Source organism: Gopherus evgoodei, chromosome 8, assembly GCF_007399415.2.
Source record: "Gopherus evgoodei ecotype Sinaloan lineage chromosome 8, rGopEvg1_v1.p, whole genome shotgun sequence".
NCBI lineage: Eukaryota > Metazoa > Chordata > Testudines > Testudinidae > Gopherus > Gopherus evgoodei.
The window spans coordinates 88,515,462-88,539,981 of record NC_044329.1 but is presented as its reverse complement, the minus strand read 5'-3'; the positions used below and the strand labels follow the sequence as shown (position 1 = coordinate 88,539,981).

The 24,520-nt window shown below is 41.8% G+C and overlaps 1 protein-coding gene across 5 annotated transcripts in view; it reads left to right on the top strand.

Annotated features, from left to right (window-relative positions):
- The window catches only part of ST6GALNAC5 (ST6 N-acetylgalactosaminide alpha-2,6-sialyltransferase 5), a 156,983-nt gene that overhangs the window by 57,199 nt on the left and 75,264 nt on the right, over positions 1-24,520 (top strand). For all 5 annotated transcript variants that reach the window (XR_004001549.1, XR_004001548.1, XR_004001547.1 and 2 more), the window contains exon 3: positions 22,295-22,704. Coding sequence is in view for 2 of the 5 variants with exons in the window: in XM_030572086.1 (XP_030427946.1) it covers positions 22,295-22,704 (410 nt within the window). In the remaining 3 variants the exon portion in view is untranslated. The remainder of the gene's footprint in view (positions 1-22,294; positions 22,705-24,520) is intronic.

Below are 24,520 nucleotides of genomic sequence, written 5' to 3'. Positions count from 1 at the left end.
GACAAGAGGTGGGCCCCACACATATGCTGCAACACTTGTGCAACAAATCTTTGCCAGTAGTTGAACAGGAAAAGGAAATCTATGCCTTTTGCAGTGCCAGTGATTTGGAGAGAGCCAACAGATCATACCAGCAATTGTTACTTCTGCATGGTGCCTCCAGTTGGGAAAGGTGTGTCAAAGAAGAAAAAGTGGACTGTGCATTATCCAAACATTCCATCAGCTATACTCCCAGTACCCCACGGAGAAGGACTGCCGGGTCCTGATGCACCAGAATCATTCTCACTTGAGTCAGACGAGGAAGAGGAAGAGGATGTAACTTCTGGTCCTGAACCATCAATGTCACAGGACCCACATTTTCTCCCATCCTCCTCCTCCTCTGTACCACACCTCATAACACAAGGTGAACTGAATGACCTTGTCAGGGATTTGGAACGACCCAAGAGTAAGGCAGAGCTGTTGGGCTCCAGACTACAGCAGTGGAATCTCCTGGCAGGCTATCAGGGCCAATGGAGCCCATCAATGCTTGCAGACTATTGCTGGACAGTGACAAGAGATGCTCCATTTAATGAATACAAGAGACAAGCCAAGAAGCGCCAAGTAGACACTGAATAGGACTAAACTATGTACATAATAGTTTTTTGCCTTTTGTTTCATAATAAATTTGATTTATATAACCCTTTTGCTGATTTTTAAAGTGTTACATAAACAGGACAGGTGAAATATTATCATGTAAAGCAACCATAAACACATGAAAAGACCTAGGTTTACAATTTATGATTAAAACTCTACTATCTACACAATATACATAGACATAAAATGTAAAAACGTAAATATCTTAGAAACAGTAACCAATCAGTTGTTTTAATTGTCATATTTGAATTCAGCACATCAAAATACATAATAAATATCACATTTTATCGCTGAAGCAGACGACTTCTCAAAAATTGTAGACCAGTGTTATTAAATAATAATAAGTACATCAGCAGTATGATCAGCCCTGAACACAATATGGAGAAAGAGTTTAGTGCTCTTAGAGACAGATGGACAGATTATGCTGTATAGACACATTGCACTGGATAATCAGAGGAAGTTTAGCAAAAAGGGCTGCATTTTTTTGTTTTTGTATTTATTTTAAATAGGCATGGGTTAGCATTGGTAGTCCTGTACTATATAACTCAGCTGTGATAAGTGTTGTAATGAACTGTTAGTAACAGAGGACCAGATCCGCATCTAGGGTAAAGGGGTACCACTTAAAATATGTAAGGAAAAGCTACTTTAGTATTTAAAATAAAATACACAGAACCAGATTCCTACTGACTATGTTCACCTGTACATAGTAAATATAATGCATATAACTCATGCGTGTAATTCAGCATTTTTACCTAAACAGTGCAGGACGGCTATCCGTCCAACTTCTTTCACATTCCTTATTTGCAGTTCATGAATATAACAATCTCCCTTTGGTGCACAGTTCCAAAAGGAGGCTGATTCTACATGAAAAAATATGCATTGAACTTGAACATATAGTTTACAAGTTCTGCCTCTGTCATACAGATTTCCTTTCTTAAGGAACATTCACTTCAAAGTGTTATGCGAACTACAGCAGTAACCATGGAAATACATTGTGGCATGTAGTGGCTGTTACACACATCTGCCAAGTGCAGGAATCAAAGGACAATCAGCCAGCAAGCACTTTCGCTTGGAACTCAATGGAACAATATTTCCTGACAATTTAAAAACAATGAGTTGAGGCAGGAATGGCATAATTGTCCAGAATGACACTTTCTGTCTGTGGGTCCACAGCTATATCATCTTCTTGAATCTGTTATCAACACATCAGACAAATAAACCTGTTTTCTTTGGATTATCTCAGGTGCTGTTCACTGACAAGCTAGAGTTCTCATCCAGTTTAGCATACTGAAGTTAGTACTAAGCAGGGCTTATCTTATTAAGTCTAAAAGACCTTCACTGTTCTTTGTGCTGGCAAAGGTTAAGATTTGTTACAACATGTAAAGGAATGAGGCACACCTGACTGATAGGTGGAATAAGATGGCTTCTTCATTGCTGCTCTGTAAAACATTGTCATTTTCTTGCAGATTCGTGGACATTTGCTTGCTGAAGTTTTTAATCTTATTTTTCTCTTTTATATTTGCTCTTCACTGGCTGGTAAGGGAGGGGTCGAGGTGGGGCGCGATAGGCAGGACTCCATGGCAACAGTGAGGGAGTACTTGTAGGATAGATGGCCTTTTTAGATTCCTCCACCCTGCCAGGGTACTTGGCAATGAAAGACGTATGAAATCCAGGCATATGGACTCAGCGTTTAAATTTTATTTGCAACACAAAGAGCCAAATTTTCAGCTCCAGCTTAACCAGGCTTCCATGTTTTGCACCAAAAAAATTACTGTGCTTAGAATTTAAGCCACTTCCATGTCCTAGTCTGTGAGTACACTCACAGATTGCGGGGAGGGGACACTCAATATCTAAGTGACCTAAATGTTACTTGCAGTCAGGGCCATCCTTACCTATATGCAAAGCACGCAGCTGCATTGGGCACCAGGAAACTGCCCTACACAGCTGCGTGCTGTTCCAGCCCCTACTCTTAGCTCCAGCCCCGCCTCTTTCCACCTCTGCTCTGCCCCAGCCCCACCCCACTCCACCCCTTCCCCATGGCCCCAGCCCCGTCTCCACTCCACCTCCCCTGAGGACTGCAGCAGGGATTGGCAGAGGTATAGCGAGCGCCCTCCGTACCCTCTGACCGGAGGGGGCCCGCAAGGAAGGGGGCCCTAAAAGTGGCAAAAAAAATGTAAGGTATAACTACATAAGTGATATTTATTGATGCTATTGCACAATCTATGTCGGTTTTACTGACAAAACCGTGAAGTCATTATGATACATCATAATGCTATTGGCTACATCAGTTGTCTGTCAGTCAGTTTCGAATTTTAGTTGGACCCATTCAAAGAATGTGTATTTGCGTTCATAATGGCGCTCAGCGGATAAATGTTATTAATTTAGTTGTTTAGTTTTTTTATCGTTTCCAACGCAGAAGCATGTTTTGTGATGTCTAAGAGAATGTGTAAGAGCGGAGCTAGTAAACAAAAGGCAGCAAAAGATGCCGAGAAGGAAATTCCAAAGTTGTCAATGTATTTTGCCCTGCAATCCAATGTACAGGTACAGGCACATGAAACGGACAGCGCTAGCAGCGACGAATCATATCCAGAAGTATCCAGAAGTGCTTCAAGTGAGGTCGAAGGTGAAGCCAGTTGTTCTACCAAACAAACTGTGACAGATATTCCAGCTGCTGCCAGGAAAGAAGTATCTGAATCAGAACCACTGACTGATGATCCAGGAGATTGGCCGTCTATAATAGCGGACAGGCAAGTGTGTGACATTGTTGCACGTGGCCCACCGCAGCAGAATGAAAGTTACGAATTTCTATTTAACGAGGAAAGACGGAGGTTCACAAGTACTCATTTCTATCGAACCATGGCAAATGGCAAGAAAATAAGATGTTCATGGTTAATGTACTCAGTTCAGAAAGATGCCATTTTTTGTTTTTCTTGTAAATTATATGGCACTGGCGACATACCGCTACGTCGTGGAACATCTGCTTGGAAAGCACTGTCAAAAAGACTTCAGCAGCATGAAACAGGCAAAGGTCATCAAGACTGTATGGTGAAATGGTTTGACCTTCGGTCAGGCATAGTAAACCATACATCTATTGACCAACTCGAATTGCAGGCTTTTCTGAAAGAAAGAGATTTCTGGAGAAATGTTGTCAAACGCATGGTTGATGTCGTTATTTTCTTGTCCAAAAGAAACTTGGCATTTCGAGGAAGTAATGAAAAGCGCGCCGATCCTTCGAATGGCAACTTTTTGGGACTGTTTGAATTGCTTGCAAAGTATGATAATGTCCTCAGCAAACTTTTACAAAGGATTAAAAGGCAGAGACACCTGTTCAGTACCTCAGTCCACAGATCCAAAACGAGCTGATTCAACTTGTTGCCAGTAACATTCAAGAGGCCAACATAGCGCAGCTTAAAAAAGCAAAATATTATTCAGTTAATTTGGACTGTACACCTGACGTGTCACATGAAGAACACATGTCTGTGGTGTTATGCTTTGTTGAATGCAACGGTGAAGATGGTGTCAATATTTGTGAAGTGTTTGTTGATTTTCTTAATGTTCATGATACAACTGGTGAGGGCTTATTGGAAGCATTTCTTGAAAAGGCAAACAACTTAGGAATAGACATTGCTGACATGAGAGGTCAAGCTTATGATAACGGCGCAAATATGAGAGGAAAGAATAAAGGAGTTCAAGCCCGCATGCTAGAAATAAATGACCGTGCCTTGTATGTACCATGTGGAGCTCACACTTGGAATCTTGTGATCTCAGATGCGGCAAAGTCATCGAAATATGCCGTTGACTTTTTCGGTCTGATTAACAGAATATATGTTATCTTTTCTTCTTCACCTTCACTTTGGGATATACTTCAAGAACATATGCCAATATCTGTTAAAGGGTTATCGGACACTCGTTGGGAGTCGAGAATTGATGCTGTGAAGCCATTGCTTTATCACCTTGAAGAATTGTGCAATGCTTTGTCATCTTTGCGCGAATATGCGCTCGAAAAGAAAGATGGCAATACAGCAACAGAAGCCGGTGCACTTTTAGACCATGTTACTGCATGGCCTTTTGTTCTGACTGTGTACACGTGGTACGATATACTATTTCATGTCAATAAAACCTGCAAATTAATTCAGTCACCAGATGTGTCAATTGATGTACTGCAGGCAGAAGCTGGTGCTACAATGAAGTTTTTGGAAGACTATCGAAATATAGGCTATAACTCTGTGGTCACAAATGCATGTGAAATAGCAGAGCATATGGGTATTGAGCAGGTGTTTCCAGAAACCAGGGTGCGACATAAGAAGAGAATGTTTGATTATGAATGTGCTGATGATTTGAGTCGTCTTTCTGCCGAAGAAAAATTCAAATCGCAGTTCTTTCTTGTTTTCACTGATCAGGCCATATCTTCCGTTTTGTTGCGATTTGACCAACTCGTGGAGTGGTATAAGTTGTTTAGATTTCTGTACAATGCTAACAGCCTGAAGCAGTGTCACAGAGAAAATGAACTGGAGAATCACAGCAAAAATTTTGAAAGAAAAATGGGAGACATTGATGCCAACGAACTCATAATGGAATTGAATCGTTTTATTTATGTCATCGAGAAAGAGAGGGACTTGTCACTGCAAACAATTTTTTAATGTACATATACAAGAACAGCCTTCAGGAGATATATCGACTCTTTGCATTTGCATCAGAATTCTTCTGACCAGCACCAGTTACTGTCGCTGGTGCTGAAAGGAGCTTCAGCAGAATGAAACTGATCAAGAATATCCTGTGCTCAGCCATGACAGATGACAGACTTTCTGCGCTTGCAGTTATCTCAGTCGAAAACAAGATTGCCAGATCTCCGGACTATGATGCATTGATTAACCAATTTGCGGAGAACAAGGCTCGAAAGAAGCGCTTTGCGTAAATACGGAATACATGTACAGTGTAGGCCTATGTATACATAATATGAACCCTGTATATTGTATAAAATAAATACCGCATTCTAGTTTCTGCATTGTAAGGGGCCCCGGACATATGTTTGGAGGGGGCCACGTTCTTTGTTGCTATGGCCCTGGAGATTGGGCCTGCCCTGCACTCACCGGGTGGTGGGAAGTGGAGTGACCTGGCCCTAGCCTGCTCCGCACTGCCGGTGAATGCTGGGGGACAGTTCCGCCCTGCTCTCCCAAATCCCCAGGCTGAGAGCCAGGGAAGCAGAGTGGAGCAGGCTAGGGATGAGTCACTCCACTTCCCGCCGCCCTGTGAGTGTGAATTGGGCCTGCCCTGGACTCACCACGCGGCAGGAAGTGGAGCGACCCAGCCCCAACCCACTCCGCTCCGCCGGCTCGTGTTGGGGGGTGGTTTCCCCACTGCCCCCCAAGCCTGCTACTGCTCCCCATGGAGGCCTGGCCACCCTCTCCCCCCATGGTGGGGGCCTGCGTAGGGCACCAAAATGGCTAGGGATGGCCCTGCTTGCAGTTATTTGTACCTTGAAAATAGAGACTCATGTCTAGAAATGTAGCCCAGAGAGAAGATTTAGGACAGCTTTGCCTGGCAGTTGAATGACATTGCTGTGAGCCCTGGTTAATCAGTAGTTCATTGATCATGTCTGAATTGTGCCTTTTATAGCATTACTTTTTGTATATAAACACATTAAAAAGACATGAACACATGTTAATCCTTGAAAATATCTGGGGATGAGGGAAGAAGAGAGGAGAAAAAACCCACCATTTTCACACACAGCTATGTCAATATTCCACAAATCATTACAATTCCTTTTTGGGTCTGTACATATCATATGTACTGTCTGAAGAACAAAGAGTGAACATTCATTATATTTCTCTGGTAAAATTACAATTGGCAAACACTCTCTGGAGAGACTGGCCCAGATATATCCCTCCTTTAGGGCCACATTGACTCAGCAAATCCAGCAGAACATACCATGCCATCATCACCTTAGTGTCGTAGGATCCTGTGGTGTATTCAGCTGGTGTAGCTGCTCCTACATCTCTTCTCCCCACACACAGGTGTCCCTACAGTGACTGTAGGACAGATGGCCTGAGAAAATGTAGAGGTGTCATGTAGTTTTCCTGTTCCATAGCAATCTCTAGCTGGTATATCAAAGGGACTATTGGCTCTGGTGTAATTTAGAGCAGTCCCCAGGCTGCTCTGATATGCCAGTGGAATAACTTGGTGCATATCTGATTAGGGATTGGGTGATCTTAGTTAACCACCTTTCCACCCTCACAACAGAAGACCTGAGCCATAAAGCTTTCCCATCCCAAAACACCACTAGGGTTTGGCTTCCTCTGTGAATCCCAGTGATTTGCTTTTTTGTTTTAAACTGGTTGCTATTAAAATGTCATTATTGCTGTCAGTTACCACACAGTATTTGGGATACCACTGTATCCTTGATACCCAGAATGGGAACTTGCTGTGTTACTTCTTTCTAATGAGGTTATCATCCATCCATAAGATGAAATCCATGTGTTCTATTACTTAAACTTGCATTGACCTCTAGATTTTCATGTTTGGGTGTTTTACTTTCTTATCTCATGTACAATTACATTGTTTTTTGTACATTTTAAGCCTCTATGTCATCAAGTCATATAAGAGAAAGTAAAATTAATCAGAATCACAGCTCTGTGGTAATTGTCATGACAAAAAATGGACATTGGGATTTTGCCTTGAGACCACTGTGCAAAATATCTGATACTCATACCTTAACTAATTATTCAATCAAGGATTTGGCAGGTCAGTCAAAGGGAAACCATGTACAATGGACTGAAATTGATCGCACTTCATTTCCCATCAACTGTCAGGCCAAATGGTGTCTGGAATGGTAAGTTAGGATCATTGCCAGTCATTCTTGGGCACACACCGCCCTTCTTTTTGTTGAGACTCCCCCCCCAAGACTAATCAGTGAAAGTAAGTATCCTTTGATGTTAGTGAATGAAGCAATACAGAATTATTGCAGTTTTTAAGGGAAGGAGGACGATTGTCCATTCCATAATTGCTGCTGCATAGTCCCCAAATTGCCTAACCTTGTCAGATTGTCCCCACATGGAGGCTTGATTTCAAATATGGTGATCATTATGCATCGTTTACTGTCACATAGACTACAAGCTCATCTGGAAGGTGACAGGATTTTGCCCTCAGAGATCTTTAATATGTTAGGCTTTTCACCTTGATTTCTTTTGGATAGGCTTGTGACACTCGCAACTTTGCTGATGTACTAGCAATTAATAGGTGTTCATGATAGATTTTTTACAGTCTTTCAAAGAATAATTAAAACAATGTTTCCTATAATGATTCCAGAATATAAGGACATAGGAATTACCGTACCAACACAGGCCAGTGCTCTGTCTACTTCAGCATCCTGTGTATGGCAGGGACCAGCACCAGATGCATCTGTGGAAGGTGCAAGAAACCCTGAAATAGACAGTTTAGGAATAATCTACCCCCTAGGCCTGGTCTACACTGGGAGGTGGGGAGAGACTCGATCCAACATATGTCAACTTCAGCTATGCTATCCTTGTAGCTGAAGTTGCGTATCTTAGATCAACTTACATCCCGTCCTCACGGTGTGGGATCGATGGCTGTGACTCTCTGTTGACTCCGCTTCCGCCTGTTGCCCTGGTGGAGTTCTGGAATCAACGGCAGAGCATTCAGGGATCGCTACTCGCTGATCTGGCGGGTAGTGTGGACGTACCCTTAGTAATGTTACTTCCTAACTCCCATCAGTTACAGGTTGGTTTATGCCCTGAAGCATGGCTGTTTATGCATGAGGAGTAACTTTCTCTGATGCATTTATTTCTGACATATGAGAAAGGTCATTTATTATTTAGAAAGGTTTTGGTATTGTTTCTCTGATTACACTGGCCATTTGGTCCATTGCTCTGGGAATAGTGAACACTTCAAAAATATCCATTGGTGGCTAAAATACACATTATTGGGTGGTTTTGCATTAACAAACTTCTATGATGTACACTACCATTTCAGTGCCTTTTGAAAATATATCAACCTGCTATTGTTTTGCCAGACATCCAGTGCTTAATTCAGGATTCTGTTTAAAGAAACCTGATTTCCAAACATTTAAAAAAAATAAAAAACCTGCATGCAAACCAAACGCATGTTGCACTAAAATTAGCTGCTTCAGCCACTTATTCAATGTTTTTTAATTGGAGGAAAAGAGTGTACCCACTGCAATCTCTTTCCCCTCCTTCTCCCCTCCCTCATGCGTACAGTGTAGTTAGCTTAGAAAAGGTAGATATTTCTTCTGTTCCAAAATGACATGTAATAATTTAAAATGAAATGTAAGATAAACCTACTGGCACAGTACTTCTGCCAGTGTCTGGAATACAACTTAATTGCTTTTTAATGATGCTAGAGGAAGTCATCTGACTTGTTTTTCTAGGAACACCTACATTTTTCTTATTCTAGATCTTCTGAGAGACAGAAGAGATATGGCAGCAGTGACAACTTCTGTCTAAATAACATCCGTAACATTAAACACTAGGCTCTGAGCAAAGTTTGGCTGGTGGCATGTTTGAATATGGAGTTCAAATGTTGATTGGGGGGTGGGGAGAGAGACTTCCCCTGGCTATTCCTTAGCAACAGGGAAAGTATCCTAGAAATATGCACCACTCTTTCTAACCCTGGCCTATATGCACACCCCTTAGAGAGAGCCAACAGACCACAGGGAAACGACAAGCTCCCAGTAAGGACTGTAGACGTCTCTCAGCACCAGGTAGTCAGTGGAATTGGTGCAGTAGTAAGCAGGAGTCGTTCCTGTTCCTGCAGTATGAGGGATGAAGTGATTTTAAAAGCTGCACAGGATCTCAAATGTCAGATCTTTCTTCAATGGAAGTAAGTCAATTTATACCAGCTGAGGACCTGGCCCCTTATTTTTAAGTTCTTGGCTGAAAGATCCACATAAAGTAAGCTCTGTGCGTCTCACTTTGTCTCTCTCAGAAGAATGAAAGTCTGCAGTAGCCCTGCTTGGGTTTGAAGTTGTGGTTGTAGAGTCTAGGTTTGTCAAAGCTACTGTTTAGATGACTAAATCATCCCTTTTATTTGGAGCAATAAAGCTGGAAAGATGACCTACATGCCTGATGCAGGAAAGCTACTTTCTGGTATGCCCACTGCACTGAAGAAACTGTTCAATAAAAGTCCATCCACGTGAAACTGGTTCTGGACTGCTGTCGGAATCAGGGAGAGCTACTGTATGGGGATCTGATGAGGAAGTGCTGGTTATATAATTTAAAGCTTTCTGATGACAGATTTAAGTTAGCTGTCCAGCTTTTCCCATTTAAAAAAAACAAACCAAACTGCCTCTTAAATGGCAACCAAAACAAGAAGGGGATAAAGATTTCCCCTCCTCCCCAGACATCTGTAATGTAGAACATCTTTCTCATTGTGAAAAATTCTCCAACTAATTCTGCTTTCTTCCTGTTGTCCTCTCCTAGCTCACAGGTTTTACACCAAATTCTAGGAGTGAAATTTGGAATTATTTAAATAAAAACTTAAGCTGTAATGTCATTCTTCCCTTCAAACACACTGCACAGGGAGGGCAGCAAAGAATCCTGTGGCACCTTATAGACTAACAGACCTTTTGGAGCATGAGCTTTCGTGGGTGAATACCCACTTCGTCAGATGCACAGGGGTATTTGAGGGCAGAATAGAATCTTGAAGCATTTCCAACTTTTACAGAGGGGGAATTGGCTGGCTTCAATGGCTTTATGAAGAAAAATACCAAACTCTTTAAGCACCTTGTCTAGAAACCCTTGGAATAACCTGTGTTTTCCTGAGACTTCAGCAATAACAATTTGCATGGTTAAGACACTGCATTTGTGGCTTTATTGCATTTCAATGCAAGTGTTCAAGCTAAAGAACAAAAGTAAAGCAGTTTGATGTAATAGGGATGTCTATTTGCACTCTTTTTAAGATAAACATTAGGCAATAACCATTTCTTTAGAGCCTATATATTGTTCATGTGATTCTCTCTCTCTCTTGTATAACAGTTCATGTTCATCAACATGATACATTTCTCCCTGATTTTCCAGTTCTGTCTTTCATTGTGGATATCCTTTTCTCTTCTTTGATTGCTTTTTCTTTTTAGACCATTACTCTAGTTGATAGCTTCAGGTTATCATTGTATCCTATCTCCCTCTCCAATAAGCCTATGATTGATACTAATCTTCCTCCTGGGACACATTTATAGGATACAGGATGGAAACTATTCTCTAAATCTTAGCTTTATATGTGCGGACAATTTACAAGGGTGCACCTTATATTCACTTCAGGTGGCTTAGGGGAAAGCATCCACACCTTGTAATCATACTTCCTAATAAAACAGAAATTTGTTTCATATACTATTTCACTCAGGATCATGTGCTGTGCTGGCTTATATTTTAAGTGACTAGTAAGGGCCACTTTTGTATAGCTGGTCAATTCCCAGGAACCAAACTCATGCGTTTTTCTCTCCAATGAGAGGAGCCTATTTTAATTATTCTAACGCAAGCTTTAACTAGCAGGCAGTCCCTTGAAAAAAGTTAATGTGGCGGAAAACGCTTTGCACAAGCAAAGGACTCATCATTTACTAAAGTGCTTAACAGTACTTTCCATAAGAAAATTGTCCCATTGAAAGCTATATGGAGTGCATATGGTTTTATTTTCTCTTGACATAGGCTCATGTTTTGAAATTGAATTATATTTTTGTGAAGACCATTCAGAACTAGCTCGGGTCTGCCCATCACTGTGATGTTAGGCTGATAGAGACTTTGAGAAATCAACTCAGTATTAAAACCCAAGAGAATAGTCACTGCTATGGGTGAGTTTATTCACTACATTTTTATTTTCACTGCTTGTCATATTTATCATTAGAAAAATGAAGACAGAGTCCAGCTATGTAATGAACTCATAGATTACTCAATGGAAATTGAAGATACTTGTGTTTCTTTAACATTTGCATGTTTAAGCAAGAAACAAAGACAAATAATAAGCAGTTGGTTTGTTTTAGCTTTTAACTTTATAAACAGGCCCATGTATCTTTAAAAATAGGTCTGCCAGACCTTTTTTGAATTGCAAAGTTTTGCTGCAAATGCTTTTTGTTTGGCTGTGCATAAGGATTAACACTATCAAGAGAAGTGGTATCTCCTAACCTTTGTCTCTTTGCTCAATGTCTGTCATTGGGTCTCTGTTTTGGTGTCAGTCACTGCTCACCGTTTACTGAATAAACAATACAGCTTTTTATGGCACACTTTCTGAGGTTCCAAAAAATAAAATTATATTTGCTCTTCTCTGCTTTTACACAGTGGAGCTCACAATACTTATGAGCGTAGTAGTTACAGAATGAAAGTTCATGGGATAGTCTGTGTTAGTGTGCACAGCCTGTAAATTAAGCTCAGGGCCGGCGCTTCCATTTAGGCGGCCCAGGCAATCGCCTAGGGCACCACGATTATTGGGGGGCGGCATTTTGCTGGGGGGGGCAGCAGGCTGCTCCGGTGGACCTGCCGCAGTCATGCCTGCACAGGGTCCCCTGGTCCCACAGTTCCAGTAGAGCTGCCGCAGGCATTCCTGCGGACTGTCCGCTGCTCCCGCGGCTCCGGTGGACCTCCTGCAGGCACGGCTGTGGCAGCTCCACCGGAGCCGCGGACCAGCAGACCCTCTCCACAGGCACGACTGCGGCAGCTCCACTGGATCCACGGGACCAGCGCGGGGGCAGCGAAATGGCCGTGCGCCTAGGGTGCTAAAAACACTAGCGCCAGTCCTGATTAAGCTATATGCTCTCCCTGGAATTAACATCCTCACAGAGAGTTGTTCAAAGCATAACAATTGTGTCGTCAAAGCGAAGCCATGTACCAGTGTGAAACAACCTCATATTGCTGAGATCAGAACTCACAACCAGAAAGCAATTCCGTCATATACCTAAGACTGGAGAGAGATGGGCATATATCTCAAAAGGTTGAACTTGGACCCGGATCTAGACTTACACAGAAATTTGTAAGTGTTCTAGTCTGGAGTTTGGATTGCCGCTTGTTATATGAAAAAAGGTTGGGTAAAAAATTCAAATCAGGATCTGAACTTTCTCACAACTCAGAGCTGCTTAGATCTGGTACATGTTTTTTAACAAATATTCAGGTGGATGAAGGCTGAGAATTTTAAGGCAGAGTTTTTCTCTCTTTTCCCACCTACTCCCTCTTTCCATGTTATTGAGAGGACTGAAGCAGCATCCTTATATTGCAAACCCAAATAAACTAGGGGTTTCCAGGTTATTCTTGCAAGCATTTTGGGGCACATAATTGGGTATTTTGGAAATAAATTCTAGAGTGGTAGAACAAGTTGAGCAACATGACTTGCTACATTGACTCATAGAGCAGAAGAAAATGAACTTTAGAAAAATAAAGCTTTGAGCTTGAGTTACATGACTCAGTGGGAGTTTTATCCATGTAACAGAGCAGAACTTGGCTCTAGAGTTAATTGATTAATCAGCTAGGAAAACGAAGGTCAGAGACATATTTTTAGGAGCAGTCTGGGATTATGTCCTTATACAATCATTGAACAACGAATAATGACAGAGGTTATTCTAGACCTAACAGCTGAGAGTAAAGCAGGCATAATAAACTACACTGAACTTGGAGAGAACTTAGGAGCTTCTGTCATCAAGCGTGAAATGCTGATGAGGTTCTGTGGAAAGGGCAGTGATTAAAAATACTGCACATAAGACAAGTAGACATTGAAGTAATGTGCAGTGAGTTATAGAAAACTGTCTAATATTCAGTAATGCTTAGGATGTTCACAGTGGGAAAAGAGGGAACTAGCTGGGATATATTTTGGAATGCTACAACAAGATTCATGCCAGTAAAATAGAATTTAAAATAGTCTGAAATGGCTAAGAAGGGAGATGAGACCTGAGGAGCAGGAGCTGAGGAGAGCACATCTACAATAGAACAGATTAAAAAATGGTTTTGGTTCCCTTTTTTTCCTTGAAGAAATTTTTTTATTTTTTTTCTCCTGAAAACCAACAGGGCTGGGCATTTTCCTATATATATATATATATATATATATATGGCAGATAATGGCTGATTTTTGTCCAGCAGTTTTCAAGTTGTGTGCTTTCTTTTTTCTGATGAACTAATTCAAAATTTCTAGGAAAGCAGACATTAGCCAACACCTAGTTGTCTGTTTAAGAAAAATAAAATGTATAAACATTTACAAAAATTGTGGTTCAGCTTCACTAGCCTCCATGCTCAGTGTTAACCCCCCACGTCTCCCCAGTATATTATGCATGGCCTCTCCAGAGCTCCAGCCTCATGGTTACGCTGGATTACAGTTCCAGCCTTCAGAGACTCCATGGCAAAGCAAGGGACACACCAATTTGCAAAGGAATTTCTCAACCAATCATGCTTTACTCAGACAAAGCATGAGAGATGTACAGATTTGCAGAAAAATAACAGACATCTGCATGCAAGACCCTGCCTCAGTTTCCTTAGCTGACCCCTCTCCCCATGCTTCCTGTCTAGTCTTGTCTTCTGGTTCTGGTCTGCTCTTCCTTGCTAGCAGCTTGTTTAACAGCAGACTCTAAAACCCATGTTTCTTCCTGTATCTCCATTGGGGTTTTTCCATTATCCAAACCTTGTTCTTGTAACAGTGAATTAGAGTCATTAGTGTCAATTTTCTTCGGCCAATCCTCTCCCCTTGGACAAATCAACAAAAGCTCTTGACACCTGTGTTTTTTGTCTGAGTATCAGTGATTGGGCTATCTACACCCGTTGTCTGCCTTTCTGCAGACATGTAAACCCCCAAGGACTAATCCTTTGCACCAATGTAGTACTCTCATTATGAGAGTAATGAAATAGATGGAAATATCGATATTCATAAAAATAATACTGATATCTCCAACATTCTGTACAGAGGGAGACTGGGAAATTATGATGCCCCAATTTAAAAGGTAGGCATTTTTTGGCTTCTTTTAAATAATAGCTCTTATTTTTTATATTGCTCTTACTTTCCACCTTGATTTGGGTGCTTCTGGAGAGCAGGCAGCTGATGTGGTATGGTTCGTAAGCAAAAAAGGTCAATTTTTGGGGTTGAGGATTCTTATGGTTTTCATTCCAGTTCAGATCTGAGTCTCATTTTTGTTTGTTTGTTTTAAACACTGCCAGCACTGAGAAATACCGCATATGTGGAAATATTGCAGTGCAAAAGGGAATACTGTCTGTCAAGAATTCCAGCTTTGACAATGGGCTTCTAGCAGAGATCACACCACAGAGTCACTTGAGCAATCTGTTGATATTTTGCCCTTACAGTCTCAGATTTTTAGCTGAAGATGATTTGTCGAAAAGGGTTTGGGAAACTTTGTTTAACCCTTCTCTGCCTTGCTAAATGGCCCCAATATGTCAGAAGTTGATATCTATTAGGAATGCTAATGATTCTAAACTGACATGCTCCCTCTAGTGAACTCAGTAATAAGCTACTCTTGACTCCAGAATATGTTTCAGTCTTTTTTTACAGGTCACCATTGTCAATATACAGAAATTAATTTTTCCCTGTAGGAAGAAAATGTTCACAGAGCTAGTAGCACTGTGATCTGCACCCAGGCTTAACAAGCAGATTCAAACACCTGTGTCTCTTCCTATGCCTTTCAGTACAGTTACTTACTGAACACTGACCTTAGGTGCTCAGTAAATAACTGTAGTATTTCCTAGCTAAGTATAATTCCAATGTTAGTTTGTTTGCTTGCCTCCTATGTTGTTGAATGTGAGACCTAATGGATATCAACGTTATTAGATATTTTGATTTTTATCACAAGGTAACTAATTACATATAAAAGTCAAAAAGTTTGAAACTTTACCCAGGACTCCAGGCTCAAGGCAGAGCCCTCTTAATTTAGGTACCCCCACCCTTTCCCAGTTCCTAGGGCTCCAGGCGAAAAGCACCTAACTTTACGCCTCTGTGGGCTCCAGGCTCTACTACGTGGACTCCGGCCAAACACCCTTTTTCTGTGGACTCAGAGCAAACACCCTTTCCCTGTGGACTCTGGGCTTTTGAGGGTTTACAGGGTCTTTTACCAGTGAAAGAGCCTTACCCGGTAATATGCTACATAACCTCTATTTATTAACAATCACCAAAAACAGACTGCACACGCTACACATACAGTGCTCACCACTTCCCATAAGACAGATGAACTTTTTTTGATGGCCAATCAGGATCAGGTCCATCTGGGGGACTCCAGTTTCTGCACGGTGTCATCGGCAGAGTGTTGAGGTCTGGCAGCTTTGATCTTTGGGGCTGTGTCTTGGAGTTGGTACCCAAAGAAGTTCCTTTTGTACCCCAATTTATATAAGCAGCAAAGAATCCTGTGGCACCTTATAGACTAACAGACGTTTTGGAGCATGAGCTTTCGTGGGTGAATACCCACTTCGTCAGATGCATGTCTGCATCTGACGAAGTGCATGCATCTGACGAAGTGGGTATTCGCCTACGAAAGCTCATGCTCCAAAACGTCTGTTAGTCTATAAGGTGCCACAGGATTCTTTGCTGCTTTTACAGATCCAGACTAACACGGCCAGCCCTCTGATACTTGACACCAGTTTATATAGTGATATTTGAGTCCTTTTTAGCTGTACCTTAACCAATCAGTATTCTAAAATTTTACTAACCAATCCTAACATAGTGTAACAAAATTCTCTAACCAATCCTATCCCACCACTTTAATTAATTTACACCTAGAAAAATTAATTGTATAGCAGACAGAAACAATTAAAGAACCAGACAGAGATCATACAGATAAACAATAGGGAAGTGGGGACCATACTGACAAAACAATAAAGAAATTAGGATTTCACAACTACAACTATTGATAAGTGGTTTCTGGACAGACAGGATGCTATCAAACTAAATTTTCTTTAACCATCTTTAGATCTGTTTCTTTATCTGGTATGACTGATCTGTGAGTCATTCATAGTCTAAAAATGTCCTGTATGATGTTTATTTGTGTTGTGGAAGTGCTCAAGTGCCCCAGCCACATTGTGCTGGGTCTGCATATGCACATCGGAAGCCATGAAACACGACTGAAAAAGCCTACTATCTAAGAAGACAGTTGAGGGAGAGGGATACAATTAAATATATACATTTTAATTATGCATTATATATATTCTTTCAAAATAATGAATAAAAATATCTCTTCTATCCCAACTGTCTGCCCTTTTCTGTGGGCTTCTCAAAAGTGAGTCTTGAGATGAGGGTAATGGCCCTCCTAAAAAAAATTTAAAAATCCATATGTCAGGGTTTGCTTGGGTTTTTAGGATCTTGCATTTATAACAGCGATAATTACCTTAACAGAGAGCATTGCATGGAATTAATGACAGCCTAGGTTTAATGGCCCTTGGTTATGTCTCAGGCCATCAGCTTTTCCCATCTGGCCATCCATCCCATGGAAATGCCCTGCACCTCCACTATTATTGCTTAGGTAGATGACAGTTCTGCTGCAACCAATGCCTTATTTCTTCCAATGAGAGAATTTTACAGTTAATACTTTCTTTCTTCTCACTTTAGTTATCTGCAGTATTACCAAGACACTTTACACAACTGGTACCCCAAATGATGAGGCTGTTGGCTGTAGGTTTGCCTAGGACTACATCTTCAGGGTCCAAGACCCAGCTCCTCAAAGGTATTTAGGCACCTATCTGCTTCTTTAGGCACCCGAGTTCACCATTTAGGCCCCAGTGCCACCTAATCCTGTAGGTGCCTAATTCCCACCAGCATTTGCAAAACTGCCTAAGCCTGATGCCACTCTGCAACTAATGAGCAGCTCAAGCCAAAGCCTCAGAGGCCTCAAAGCAGAATTCTCTGCAGAATTCTCAATTTTATAAGGTCTCCAGTGTAGCCGCTTTCCTGCTGGCATAATTAAATGACTGCAATGAGGGGCCTTAGCTATGTTGGCAGGAACATAGTGCTGTCCACATCAGCACTTTTACCAGTGAAATTTATGTCAGTCAGGAGAGTATTTATTTTTCACATCCCAGACCAACAAATTTTACCGACAAAAGTGGTAGTGTAGACAAAGCCCTAGGCAGGGATCATCTGCCTCTCCAGCAAGGCCTGATCCCATAGATGTGCTCTGAGCGTGCCTAAGACAGGGTTGCCACCTGGCTGGTTTTGTACTGCCTTGCTCCTTTTAAAAAAACAAAACAGAAAACAAACTTGGGACATGGTAGAGTGCTTTGCAGTTCGCACCCCTGGTAGTCCAAATGGTGGTGTCATTTTAAGATAAGGTACAAAAAAAGATGAAATAATGTTAAAAATACAAAATCAGGAGTGGCCAAACTTACCGAACCTCTGAGCCACATACAATAATCTTCAGACATTCAAGACCCACAAGAGACACACAACCTGCCCCAGGGGGCAGCTCCTACTGGGTTTGTGGCTTCTGTCCTGATGGCCCCTCCTCTCCCCCCACTGGGCGAAAACCCTTAGCCCACGCTTCCCTGAAGAGTAGAAGCTCCTGGTCACACGACCCTGCTGCAGGGCAGAAGCCCCGAGCTCCCCGCTGCCCAGTAGGTGGAGAATGGGTGGGGGACCGTGCGTGGGGGCCTCTGGGAGCTACACTTTAACTGAAAGAGCCACACGTGGCTCATGAGCCACAGTTTGGCCACACCTGACATGTATTGTGGGTGAGTTGTGGTGTTGGGTGGGAGAGGTTGTGTCTGGTGTGTGTGTATTTCGTTCGGTTTTTTGGTAACATGGTTCTCTATTACTAAAAAAAAATTGTAATTACCTAGTTTAGTAATAATTAATCGGCACTGGGTCCTTTCAGCTGGTTGGGAATGGAAGGCCAGTGGTGGCTGCTATTTGTTAGTGGAGGGGTAGGCAGCCAGTGGCTGGGTTATATTGGGAGGGCGGGGGTGGTGGCCAGTGGCTAGGTTATATTGGGAGGGCAGGAGTGATGGCCAGTGGCTGGGTTATATTCGATGGGAGGTGGCGGCCAGTGGCTGGGTTATGTTGGGAGGGCGGGAGTGGCGGCCAGTGGCTGGGTTATATTGGGGTAGGGGGTGGCAGCCAGTGGCTGGGCTATATTCGGGGGGGGAGGTGGCCGAGTGTTGCATGGCAGGGGCAATTCTGACTAAGAACTGATACATGTCAGATCCTGCAGCAGTAGGGCCAGGCAGGCCAGGTGAATGGACAACACAACACCCACACAAGAGTTAGCCAGGGCACAGGGACATGTAGGGTTAGTGTGAGAGACGCAAGCAACAGTGTCAGAGCAGGAAACCAGCGCAGAGGGGTGCCAGTGAGAGACGTTAACTGAGCTTGCAAGCATCAATTTGTTTGGAATACAGACTGGAATGGAGAGGCTCCAGGCCCGTAGAGCCTTGTTTCTCAACTGTCCTGCCCCAGGAACCCAAACAATTACCACTGTCACTCACTTTGAATTGTAACCGTTAAGCTTCTGTACTTAGAGTATCTGCAACCTTTGCCTTTCTTGCCAACCCTAGTAAAATACTCTTTCACTTAGCCATGAGTCTGAGTGGTTATTTGAGCCCACTAGGCCTAGTGCCTAAAAGGCTGAGCTGCTGAAGTGCTTTCGGTGCTCGCCTCCAAGTCATGGTACTGCTGGCATGCTCCTGGCACCGTAGGAGTTTGGTTTACTCCAGCACTAAGCAGTTATAATAATTAGAGAGCTGTCGAACATGAGCAGGGCCTGGAGAGAAAGAGCGATGGTTTCGACTGCTAGGGCACAGGCTACCTAAGCAGTTGACCTTGCTTTAGTGCCTGCCTACAGGAGAGTGTTCACTGCTGAGGTTTCGAATTAGAGAAAGGCACTTATCTCAGGCACAAGGAGGGAGACGAGGTCAGCTGCTTAGGCACCTAAAACCCTCTCCCTGTGACTCTTGTTGGTGTTTGACTGCTGGTTAGCTTAGGAGTCACCCCATTCACCTTATTGGCTTCTGAAAATCCCTTCCGTAGTCACCTAACTCTCACCATGCATTGTATGGTGAGCCCGAGTGCTTTGCTGGGCTCTGAGGATTCCACTGGGCGGGAGACCACCTAGGAATTAAACATCATAACACCAAATGGAGCAACACCTCAGTACCTTGGAGGTTCTGGGCCCCAGTCTATAGCTGTAGTTTTGAGAGTAAATGAAACTCCCAGTAAAGTCAACGGGAGTCGCTTGCAAGGAGCAGCTGCAAAAAATCAGGTTCCAAGTATTGCTCAGGAAGTAAGTGAGAAATCACTGACACGTTTTTCACAAAGGAAATCGTTGGGTGGGAGCAGGAGTGAGAGGGCATGTTAACAGATATGTCAACATTCATGAAAATATCTTTTTTGTTTTTGTTTTTTGAAAAACGGTTTTCATGGTTCCAATAATGTTTGTCCTTGTTTCCTTGCAATTGATGGGTTCTTTGGCAGGCTTTCTAAAGAAACAAATAAGTTGTAGCTCAGTAGGCAAGAAACCAGCAGAAATTGTTTTAGGTGAAAATGCCTTGCTATGTGGATATTTAAAAGTATGTGAGTTAACATTGGTGCTGACTACATTTCTTTTAACCTCATTAGCAGTTCATCTTGCTTTCCATGCATGACGCTGGAGTAACTAGTTCACCTTAGTGCCTTCTGGTACGTAATTCATCAAAGTGGCAGATGAGTGCTTGAAAGAAAATGCATGTAAATACTCATTAGGAACCTGACTCACAAAGGCATGAATATTTCTACCTATATCATTAGGTCCCTCAGGATTATAGTAATGCATGTGTGTGAATGAAAATGGACTTAGCTCTGTGTGAAAAATGAGACAGTAACACCCACTGGAAATACCACTACACAAATTGTTTAACTTTTTTAGTAATTCCATTGAAAAGATTGTTCTGTTTTTTGTTAAGATTATCTTAATAAAAAAAATCATTCTTCAGTGGCTGTTTCCACACACACAAGTCTTCATTAAGAGATCAGTGGGGGCATTTCCCACTACCTGCAGGAAGGGAGAAGCCCCCACTGAGTCTCCTCAGCCCCAGCTCAGGAAGCTGACCAGGTTCTTTGAGTTCTCCCCCTTTCCTCTGCAAATCTATATGAGGTCCTCAGCCCCTTTAGGTTTTTTGTAAGGACAAAGTCTCATTTCCATTGACAAGCCTTCCAAGTCATGGAGTTACACAGTGTGAGCTCTGTCTGCCTAAGGAAAGGGGCTAGAGACTAGTTTGTTAAACATGGCCAGCTTAGGTCTAAGCTTTTGTGTGATGAACTGTGCACTAAGGTCATCAGAACTGATATTCCTTAGCAGTGTTGCTAAAGACAATGATAATTGCTCTGGTAATTTGAATTTAATCGTCTATGTTTTGCTCCACGGCACTAGATCTCAGCTAAGGGAATCCATGCAAGTCGGTTAACTTGCCTTTTTTGCTATAAAGTGGGAAACAGACAAATATCATTAGAATACGTCTGGACTTGTGCTTAACAGCTCTAGTTTAGGATCTCATAGTTCAGGAACAGGTTGTCAGACTTGCTTCAGATGTGATAGAAAAAAAGCTAATTTACATGTTTTGAGAACAATATACAGAAAAGGTGGGGCTGAAATCAGGTTTATAACAGAAGCTCAGTTTCTCTCTTAACTATTATTCAACGGCTGTCACTCTGTTAATGATTAAGTGCTTGGTACATCTTCTCATGTACAGCTATAAAATGTAACTTTACAGTTAACAAAGTTATTATTTTATTGGCACCACTTACTATAGGAAATTTTGCTATCATAATTCAAAATGTCTTCATTTTCTGAGACATTTCTAATGTCATTGCACTTGTAACAGCACAGGAAATGGAAGGAGACATCTAAGCTACTCAATTCTCCTTAATCGAGGAGAGACAATCTAGACCCGTTCAACAAATCGTGAATGATGCTGCAAAATATCATCATTCCACAGGAGCCTATTTAAGGGCCGCATCATGAAGCAGTCCTGTCTTCTTAGTCCAGTATATTATCACTGCACCTTGTTGCATACTGCATATTTGATTATCTTTAGCTTTCCTTTCTTTTTCTTAATTCTCCTGTTAAACAATGGGATAAGATGTATTTACAGATTGATAATGATGGTTTATACATCTTTTAATAACCTGGTTTATTTAACCTGGCTTATTTGTGGTTTTCCTCTCTCTTCCATTGCCTCGTAAACACACATTGTATGGATATACTCCATCTCCTGTTACTGTGTATCTTTTGAAGATGACTTGAAAGACAATCTAGAAAAAGTGCAAAGCACTAGTTATCAGTGCGATTTTAAAATATGTGTATGCATTAAAGACAAAGAAATTTATTAATAAAGCACTATGATAACCTTGACAGTGATTTTGTTTAAAATGAGTGTAGTTACATGCTGAACCTGTATGGCATTAATGCTGCAGACGACAACCCAAGGGAGACAATCTGCTGACATTTAGCACCAGAGTAACCTGATTAAAATATTATTTTCATTCACCAAAGCAATGTTTTAAGTAACAGAATCTGTTATAACATATAAAAATGTTAACAGAAAACATTTACCTACCCAAGAGGATGTTTGGAAAGCACTCTGAGATCCTTGTACTAAAAGGTGCAATATATGAGTAAACTAATTAGTAATAATTATTTTATTGCCTAGTGGATGAAAAAATGATTGCAGTTAATTTTGAAATGTTTATTTCTTTGCAGCCTTTGAAAATGCACTGCAAGAGTTGTGCACTGGTAACCAGTTCTGGACACCTTTTGGGAAGCAAACAAGGCAACAGAATCGACCAGACTGAGTGTGTAATACGAATGAACGATGCACCCACTCGAGGTTATGGAAAAGATGTTGGAAACAAAACTAGCCTTCGAGTCATTGCACATTCTAGTATCCAGAGAATTCTGCGAAACCGCAATGAACTGTTAAATATGAGTCAAGGTACTGTGTTTATCTTCTGGGGTCCCAGCAGCTATATGAGACGAGATGGAAAAGGTTTGGTTTATAATAATCTGCAATTGATGAATCAGATACTACCTCAATTAAAAGTATATATGGTTTCTCGGCACAAGATGCTTCAATTTGACGACCTCTTCAAATGGGAAACTGGCAAAGACAGGTGAGGAAATTTATGAGGGTACATTTGGGGATATTTCCATAGCTGCAGAATAATGGCGTTTACACTCATCAGCTTCAGATTAACTCAGACGGAACATCATGCCCGTTAAATGTGCTTGTGGTTGTAATATGATTTTACATGCTAAATAACACTTAGCCTTTGTAGCTTAAATCCAAAATGTGTATCAAAATCATTTGTATTGAATATTTGTCCATTAATTTATAAGACTGAAAACAGTGTGTGTTGTATACAATCAAGCAAGGAAATTGCAGAAAGAAACAGCCAGAAGATACATTGTGTTTTAAATCTCATGTTGGGCTAATAAACCCAAAAGCAGTTTTTTACTGGTTTTGAAAAATCAGAATTGATAGGTTTTACTTTCTTATGGAGGGAATGCTACTGTTCTGTGAATTATAATGGCTGTTTATTGATGAGGAGGAGGGATAGCTCAGTGGTTCGAGCATTGACCTGCTAAACCCAGGGTTGTGAGTTCAATCCCCTGAGGTGACCACTTAGGGGTCTGGGGCAAAATCAGTACTTGGTCCTGCTGGTTGAGGCAGGGGGCTGGACTCAATGCCCTTTTGAGGTCCCTTCCAGTTCCAGGAGATAGGTATATCTCCATATTACTTTTTATATAATTTAAGCATTCTTGAACCTTGCTGCTGTACAGCTTCCTGTAAAACAAATACACACATTTTTCATATATTACTTGCTTCTGAACAGTTCATCTTCCATTTACAGCTCGGAAAAAAGAAATTGTTATGATAGTTAGTCTCATAAAGATGTATCTGTAACTTATAGACTGATCTTCAAATGAAAATTTTAATAAGTGATCCACTGTAGGACATGCATCTGAGGAAGTGGGTATTCACCCACGAAAGCTCATGCTCCAAAACGTCTGTTAGTCTATAAGGTGCCACAGGATTCTTTACTGTAGGACTGGAATATTTATATGCATAATGTAGGTAAATAGGCTTTTAAGCTGGGGACTTTCTCAAGAAAAATACATTTGTTTTTATTTTGATTTTTATGAACTCATTATATTTGTACACATTAAATATACAGCAGTAAACATGGTACAAGGTCCCCACTTCGATACAAAGAGGTGAGTACCCAGTGCAGTAAGTCATTGTGAACAGTTTTCCTCACCTAGAAACTTTCTGCAAAGTCCAGCCCATGCAGCAGATCTTAGTACTAGGCAACCACAGGGGTTGTGGGGGATGTGTCCTGTCTTCCGGGCTGCAGGGCAGAGGCAGAGCCACTCCATGGCAGACTATTACATCCTATTGTCTTTTGGTTCTGTTTGTACAGCACCTAGCATCATGAGGGCATGGTCCATGACTGGGGCACCTAGGCATTACTGCAATACAGATGATAAATAACAATGATAGGTAGCTGTCCATGCCCTTTGCAAGCCCACATTGTAAGGTAAAGGACCACTGCAACCAAGATACAATGTATCCTCTGGCTGCAGCCTGTCTTGTGCATTGTTACCTGAAAATCCCCCATAGGCTAGACCTCTGCACAGGGCATGCAGTACTGCCCCCTAAATCTTGCCCCTCCTACACTGGCTCCATTGTCAGGGAATCCTCAGTGGCTCTGGAGGTGTGGACTGGTATTGCCGGTATAAGCATAATGTAACTATGTCTAGGCCTACTTGTTAAATATCCTTTCACGTTCACCTTAGAAGTGGTGGCAGGGCCTCTCTTCATTCACTGTAATTGCTGTGGGAAATTGCAGCTGGGAGGGAGGGGCCTTTACCAGCACAGAAAAAACTCTTCCCTCTCCTAGTTTGCTCAGCCAGAGCAGAGAAGAA